Below are 8363 nucleotides of genomic sequence, written 5' to 3'. Positions count from 1 at the left end.
GTTAAAAAATTCACAATACTTTTTTAAACATTGTTTGAAGCTAAATGTGGCAAAATGTTGATGTTATTTTCAGCGTGAGACACTTTACAAACGGCACCCCATACCATGCTGTGATTTGGTATCAAAGCCTTCTCACATTTAGAGATTTCTGTAAGAACTGCATTTTTTTGGCAATTGGATAGTGAGCATTTCTTTTCTGGAAACTGCTGAGAACCCCCCTTATAGTCAATAAACCTATGAGAGCCCATCCATCCTCTGAATGCTCCAGGTCTCTAGTTTGTGGTTGTAAAGTTTCATGGGGCTGTAATTATCCTAGAGGTCACTAAAGGTCATTTTATACAGTCATGTCCATTTTAAAGAAATGGTCTCACTACAGTCAAATGGTTACTATGGAGGCTGACATCAACACACATGAATAATATTGAGCTCACTGAATCATAAAGAGTCTCAACTTTCCAGTAAGACTCAATTTATGTATTTCCAAGACCAGTACGCACTAACATTCAACTACAATAGGCAAAAATTACACATTTATACTGCATGCTAAAAAACTGCATGGGACTAGCATAAAGTGGGCATGTCTGTTGAAGGGAGACTTGTTGGTACCCACAGGATCCGTTTTCATTCAGATATCTTAAGGCCCTGACACACCACACTGTCGGTGAGCGTCTATCGGCCTAGTTTTTGCGTGTGTCCCGCACCGTCGGCACTTTGGCGTCGGCAGCTTTTCGGCCGATTGAGCATGTTGAATCGGCGGCGGAGATTGTCGGTGAGAGAGAGATCACTCTGATTGGCTGTTGAGGTTTTATTTCCTCGCCCCTGTAGCAGTGAATCTGCCTGTTGTGAAACCGGGGCTAACCAGTGCTTCCTCCTCAAGTTGCTCACAGACTCGGGGTACTATTAGCGGAGCGGAATGTCCGCAGTCATTCGGTCTTCCATAGTCGAGCGCACTTCCGCGTTGTAGTTTCCTGTAAAAATGTCCGTGAAAAATCCCCGCGATGTGAAAAATACATGCCGAGCAGTATGGAAACCCCAAAGTGCCATATATTGCCACTATTTCAACGCTACCTGTCTTAAGACGCCGCTTTTTACGGCTGTTTTTAATTTAAATTTCACAAAAAACGGCATCTTACTTGTCTAAAGCGCCGCTTTTTCCGGCGCTTTTGCTGGGAGTCTTAAAATGGCGCTTTTAACGCCGTAATAACTGTCCGAAGAACGCTGTTATTTACGGCGTTCTTCCAGATGATAATGACCCCTGCCCTCTGTTTAACACAACTAATAAGTTCAATGTTTCTGAAACCAGTCAGCGGAGAGCACAGCGAGACCAAAACAATGGATCCACGAGACTTGGCTGCTGTGTTGCTCTTTTGTATTGCTGGAGGAAATTACTAAAATTCAAAGGATTAATTACTGATCTGCATGAAAGTATAATCACCATGGCTGGATACGCTGTGCTCAGAATATATCGGTATATAAAATAAATAAACAAAACCTTAATCATCATATTGTACATTTAACCGTGAACCAACCAGAGCGCTACCTCTGTGAGAGACTTGGGCTTGCTCAATAGATAACTGTGTGTATCAGCGTCATAAGTTTTTGAACATGGGAGTAATTGTAACGAGTAGCATCTCCAAAATAAATGTTTTAGCTAGAGATTGTTCAGATAATTATGACATAAAAACACAACAAAAAGCAAGACTAATAAATGGAAATTGTATGACGAGTAATACATTTGGACTTCATACATTTTGAAAAATATTGTAGACATTATTTGACACAGAGCTAGAGGCAAACCACTTTTAAATGTGCTGCAAAGGGGGGAAAACTTATAGTAATACAAAAGAGCGACACAGCAGCCAAGTCTCATGGATCCATTGTTTTGGTCTCGTTGTGCTCTCCGCTGATTGGTTTCAGAAACATGGAACTTAATAGTTGTGTTAAACAGAGGGCAGGGCTCATTATCATCTGGAAGAACGGTGTAAATAACGGCGTTCTTCGGACAGTTATTACGGCGTTAAAAGCGGCGTCTACTGTGCCTTTCTACAACGCCGTAAAAAAACGTTTTATGACACTTTGTTGCGTTAAAGGCGCCGTTTTCCGGCTTCCAGCAAAAGCGCCGGAAAAAGCAGTGCTTTAGACAAGTAAGACGCCGCAAATACTAGGCTGACAGACGCTCACCGACGGCCCGACTTTGGTGGATGGCCGACTGTTGGCTTGGTGTGTCAGGGCCTTTAAAGACAGGAAGTTGGCTCGGATCGCTGGTGGCCCGGCGGCTGTCAAGAGGGTCAACGCAGCTCTGTCATGACCAAAAACTGCTCGTCAAAGTGAAACATCCATGTATTTTAACATCCTCTCTTTCTGTCACTGCTGCTTTGGTCTCTTGTTCATACTTAACATTAGTTCTGCTTGCACTCTCTGATTAAATGCTGAACTGTAATTCCTTGTATTGGTACTTACTCATTGCAGTGACAGTAAAGATGAATGTCATCTGATCTAAAACACAAACTCACCCCATGACTTCACTTAAAATGTTCTACATATCCTTTTTTCCTCCAAACTGTGGCAGCTTTTGTGTCGGAAAGAGCAGGAATATTTACTCATTTAACCCTGAGATATTTCTCCAGTTGAGTTTGTTAAATGTATTTCTTTAGAGTTGGCTGTTTATACAGTCACAGTCATCCATAGTCACATACAAACAACGAAGGAAACATTACAAACAAATTCCAAATGAAAAGAAATGCATAGAAAGTGAAAATACAAGTTTAGTCTATTTGCGTCAGGCAGCTAAATACAAATGGATACACACAGGGAAGAAAAATCTTATTTTGCCTGCCCCATTCTCAGAACATAAATAAACAAAAGAAACAGATGGTCTGTCAATAACAGTTACATAACAACCAATACTTACAGTAACTTAGGAAGAAAAATAAAATAAAGAAGAATCAAACCATACACAGTAAGTCGCCTTCAATAAGGGACAGATTACCTGACAGCTTCATATATGTCTAGTTATTCTTTCTTTGTACATTTTCTTGAAGTGAAATATGTTTATACAACCCTTTAAATCATTCTGTAGAGAATTCCACAGTTTGACGCCAACCACTGAAGTACCCATCTGCTTTAATGTAGTCCGTGCAAACTGGTGCTTAAAGTGAAATTTTCTTGTATGCTCCTCATCCTTTGAAACTTTTGTAAATGTTCTGGTAACACTCTGCTTTTTTGCCCTATATATAACCAATAATGTATGCAACTCAACTAACTTTCAATAACCCTGACTTAATAAACAGTCTGTTGGTATGTTGTCTTGGATCCATTCAGTGAATAATTCTTACTGCTCTTTCTGTAATAGAACAATGGCTTCATGTTACTCTTGTATGTGCTGGCCCATACTTCCACGCAATAACTAAAGAATGGTAAAATAAGTGAACAGTTCAGAACTTTCATTGCCTTGCAATCTAACACATATATTGCTTTGTTCAAAACATAACTACTTTTAGACTCCTCTGTCTTTACATGTGCTATATGAGATTTCCATGACAGTTAATCATCCATTATCCTACCCCAAAATCTAACATTTTACCAGGGGTAGGCAACCTGCAGCTCCTTTGCCCCACTTCAGTGGCTCTCTGTGGCTTTGACCTGAAAAATATGTACATTTTATTTAAATGTTCATTCATCATTGTTGTAGGCCTTGCATTCTCCAGTTGTAAAAATGTGTAAGTTCAGCACCAAGAAAAAACGTTAAACATTTCAACAAGAAAAATGAGTATCACTTGTCTAAAGCAATGATACTCAACTTGTGGCCCTTGGGCCAAATCTGGCCTGCAATAAGGTGCCTGGCTGCCTCTCGACCATTTTCTAATTCACAATTAAATTAAACTGATTCACACTGGAATATTGTTTTGTACTTTGAATGTGAATAAGGGGCCAGAGTACATTAAAAAGCATTAAAATAAACCTTGTCTATCAAAAAGTGCCAGGGGAGGATCCAACGGAAGCCCCTACACTAGAAATATGTGAAATGCTACAAACTGGACCCTGGTCTCCTGTCATTTTGTATACGTGGCCCCTGAGCAAAGCAAGTTGAGTATCCCTGGTCTACAACCTAGTGCCTTTTCCTCTAAATTTTGCCAAACCAAATACCAAATAATCACTCAACGGCCCACTGCAGAGTAGCCACCTTGTGGTGAAACATATTAATGAATGCTCAGTAAGACCTATAAATAATGTTGCTAGGCTACTTTGGACTTAATAGGGTGTGTTATCCTCACTAACAGGTTTAAATATATTTTGCCGCTCCAGATGGATTTTTTTTAAAATATTGATTTTGGTAAAAATGTCTCTTTTGATAATAAAGGTTGCCAACCCTTGTTTGTATACAGGGGTTTCTGTATATACTCTAGATAAAAAAGTGCTGTATACAAATGGCCAGATCTGGCTTAATACAGGATTTGGTCCCAGCATTTATTGTCAGGAGAACATCAGCCTTCGAACATTAACACATTCCCACAACATATGTAAACTTGGTATGACATTTCCAGTAACAACTGTCTGACCTTCCTCTGACCTTCTTATTTTAAGTGACACAGCGTAACATTTGGAGTAGTTTCAGTTTTTTTAAAAACTCAGTTTTTATTTAGTTTTCATCACCAACAGTACAATGTATACATTTTCCTTTTTTTCCCAGCTGTATGTAACATTTGTATACATTATATTCAGAAAATATTGGAACATAAACCAAAAAAGATGACAACACAAATACCCACTCCAACATATTAACCCATGACTAAGCAAGAGCAACATTTAAGTATAAATAGGTATAGGCTACATTTTGTTTTTGTTTTGTTTTTTTGCTTTTTTTTCTGTTGTTGTTTTTTAAGGAAGTGAAAAAAAATAAAATTATTAATTGTCCACTCCACATTATAATCACACAAAAAAGTACAGGTGCCAAATTTGTACTACAGACAATGACATATGTGTATGGTTTGTGCATAGGGGAGATATAGAAGCAAAAAGCCTGGCAGAGGCCTACTGGATGATAGACCTCACTTTATTAATGAAGGCATGACAGGACTCCATCGTTTAGTAAAGATGGATGTTTGAATTCTTAAAGAGTATGTAATTTGTTCCATGTGATAGAGGTCCCAGTCTTTCTGGATCCATGTATTATATGTGGGAGGGTCTGGTTTCAGCCATCTGATAGTTATACACTTTAAGGCTGCTGTAAGTAATATATATAAGAGGTATTTCTTATACCTCACTTTCAGACTTTAAGGGATAACACCCAGTGGTACTGCTTAAGGGTCTTGTGAAATTTCTTGTTGAAAGATCTCCTTAAGGGCACCAAATACTTCTCTCCAGTATAAACTTAACTTCGTACATTGCCACAATATACGGATGTGGTTAGCAGTGCATGTTCCACAGTTTCTCCAACATGAACTGGGATGTTTTGGACTCATTTTTGAAACTATTTCTATTTCTATTTCTTCTGAAAAATCTAATTATTATTTTCCATTTAAATTCTCTCCATGTGTTGGAATTTGTGACCAGATGCGCCTCAGTGCATACCTCCTTCCAAGTGTCCTGTGATATGGCCATGTTCATCTCTGCCTCCCACCTCCACCTTACCTGTAGCGTGTTCTGTAGATTCATAGATAAAAATATCACATTTCTTTTAGAACGTTTTCTATGGATGTGGGTTTTATGAGTTCACCCCACTCACTGTGTGTTGTCAGAAAGGTTCTTAGCTGCAAGTATCTAAATAAATCTGTCCAGGGGAGATCAGTCATTTTTCAACTGTTCGAATGTCCTAAGATTATCATTGTAAAATAACTGATGCAGCTAAATCAGTCCACGATCTGATCATGTTCTAAAGCCAGCATCAATACTGTTAGGTGTAAAGGTCCTCGTAGATCCAATACTTGTCAGTGAGGAGATTAGCTTTGGTAGTCCAAAAGCTGACTTAATTTTATTCCAAATTTTAAGAGTAATCTTAGTCCAATGTGACATTTCTTGTGTACGGGCATCTAGAAAGGGTAGGATTTTCAATGACTCTGTACTCAAATGTTTTTCAATATTGAGCCAGCGGGTGTATGTATCATTCTGAATCAGAGGCTTCATTTGTGCAGTCAAAATTCTGAGGCGCTATTTTGCCAAATTAATTTCCATTTTTTTTTAATTCAAATTACAATAGTCTAGAGTAGACTTCGGAATTTCTTTAGGTAACATCTGAAATAAGTAAAGAAGCTTGGGCAGAACATTCAGACGAATACTTTCAATGCGACCCAGTAAAGAAAGTGGGAGGGTAAACCATTGTTCCAGATCATTACTACTGTAATTAACATCATAAAGATTCTGTAAAGATGGAGGAATATATATGCCAAGGTACTTCAAGGGCCATCTAAATCGGAAGTTTAGCAGTTTGTGGGATATTGCCATTGATATCCATTGCCTGTTTTATCCACATTTAACTTGTATTCTGAGTAGTACCCAAACTGAGAAATAAGTGCTGAAACAGTTTCTCACTAATATCAGTGTTCTTTCTGTTGTTGTATACCAGGTGAAAGCGCTAAAGGAGAAAATAGAGAAGGACAGAGGAAAAGATGCATTTCCTGCTGCAGGACAAAAACTCATCTATGCAGGTGAGCCAGATGGTGACTTTGACGAAGTTACAGAAGAAAATACATTGAATGGTTATATTCAGTTAGACTGAGGCCCCAGAAAATGATTGGTTTGTTTAATCCTGTGAAAACGGAACAAATTGGCCTGGTCTCTTTCAAAAACATGGGAAGAAGGCAATGAGCAACGAGAGAAGGACTGACTGCTTTTTTTCCTTTTCCCCTAGCTTTTTAAAGATAATTTTCTAAATTTATCATTTTCTTGCAATTTGTGGAACATTTCTTACCAAGTTGCTCATTGCTCTTTTTCTCGATGTTCTTGAAAGAAATTGCACCTCTTTGCTGAAGGTTCAAAGGTTTGAATATTGGCAAAAGGCGTCTGAAAATAACAATAACACAAGCACAATAATAGTGATGTCGTTCCAGGGTTTAAAGAGTTAACTGGCAAATATGTTTGTTAAAGTGATTTATGGGGACAATTCAACTGACATTGATTCTTCCCCCTTTTGATCACCCTCCAAAATTAGTGATGCATGATATGTCATCGGTATCGGCCAATATTGGCTTTAAAATGAACAGAATCAGCCAACATGCCTTTTCTTATTGTGCACAATGAATATTACATACACTGAAAAGCATTGTATTTTATGTCTCCATCTGCTGGTGGGACATCACGAGTTTGCATATAATATGTTGTTAATCCCACTACAGGAGAGACTAATTGATCACTAATATTAGGAGGGGAAAAATAAGTTGTTATATATCGGCATATTGGGTATCAGCAAAAAATCCAATATCGTGCATCCCTATTCAAAATCATTGCCCAAGGTTTATATTTAACAGTAACCAATGCCACAGTACTTAGAATTCACGCTAGGTAACTCAGTTGTCAAACTAAACTAACCATGTATTAAAATGACCACAAACACACTAAAAATAATTGTTGATATTGACATTGTGGCCAAAATGCACTCCTAGATGTCGACATTTAGAAAATGATGGGCTAGAAAACAACTTTTTTGGTCCCCCCAACACCCAAACTGGTTTGGACAGGAATTTGTGTCACATCTGTTGTCAAGATGCTGTGACAGTGTTTTATAATAAATACCATTCAAAGCAGTAGTCTACCTAGTCATTGCACCTTTGAGAAATGAACATCTGCACAAATAAAAGTCCACATATAAAATGTTAAGAGGTCAAACAAAACCATGCTTAAAAAGTCACAGTACTAGAAATTGCTATGTAGGATAATAGCTTATTATTATTATTATATCTACAGCATACCTCTGATATGTCCTCACAGGTTTCTGCATTATGTTTGATTCTGTTGCATATGTTCCATGTTGAAGACTGTCGCCAGCTGAGTAATATAATATAAATAATAATATTAATAATAATTAAGTAGATTAGAATTTCATGTTTTGTGAATGTTAACATCATTACATTTTGCAGACATTGCGTTATGGTGGGTATGGTATGGTATCACACCTTACAACTAGATGTTGTTAAGTCAAGAGACATAGGGTCTCATTCATGAAACGTGAGCAGAAGGAATTTGTGTGTAAACTGTTTGCAGACGGAAATTTACGTGCGTGTCCGCATTCATCAATGTTTTAGTAGCTCCGATCTTTTCGTAGCTACTAACAAAATCTACTCCTGCTCCCGACAACTCGTAGTGCTTGTGTAAATGTAGTAAAGCACATAAATATTGCTTGTCACTATTGGAAATTACAATTTTAATTC

General features: G+C 37.9%; 1 protein-coding gene across 2 annotated transcripts in view; it reads left to right on the top strand.

Annotated features, from left to right (window-relative positions):
• Window positions 1–8363, top strand: part of rad23ab (RAD23 homolog A, nucleotide excision repair protein b) — a 37715-nt gene that overhangs the window by 3871 nt on the left and 25481 nt on the right. For both annotated transcript variants that reach the window (XM_050055677.1, XM_050055678.1), the window contains one exon: window positions 6563–6644. In XM_050055677.1, the coding sequence (XP_049911634.1) occupies window positions 6563–6644 (82 nt within the window). The remainder of the gene's footprint in view (window positions 1–6562; window positions 6645–8363) is intronic.

The sequence above is a fragment of the Epinephelus moara genome, chromosome 10 (assembly GCF_006386435.1).
Source record: "Epinephelus moara isolate mb chromosome 10, YSFRI_EMoa_1.0, whole genome shotgun sequence".
Taxonomy (NCBI): Eukaryota; Metazoa; Chordata; class Actinopteri; order Perciformes; family Serranidae; genus Epinephelus; species Epinephelus moara.
Note: the sequence above shows the minus strand (reverse complement) of the source record. Positions and strands in the feature narration are given on the sequence as shown.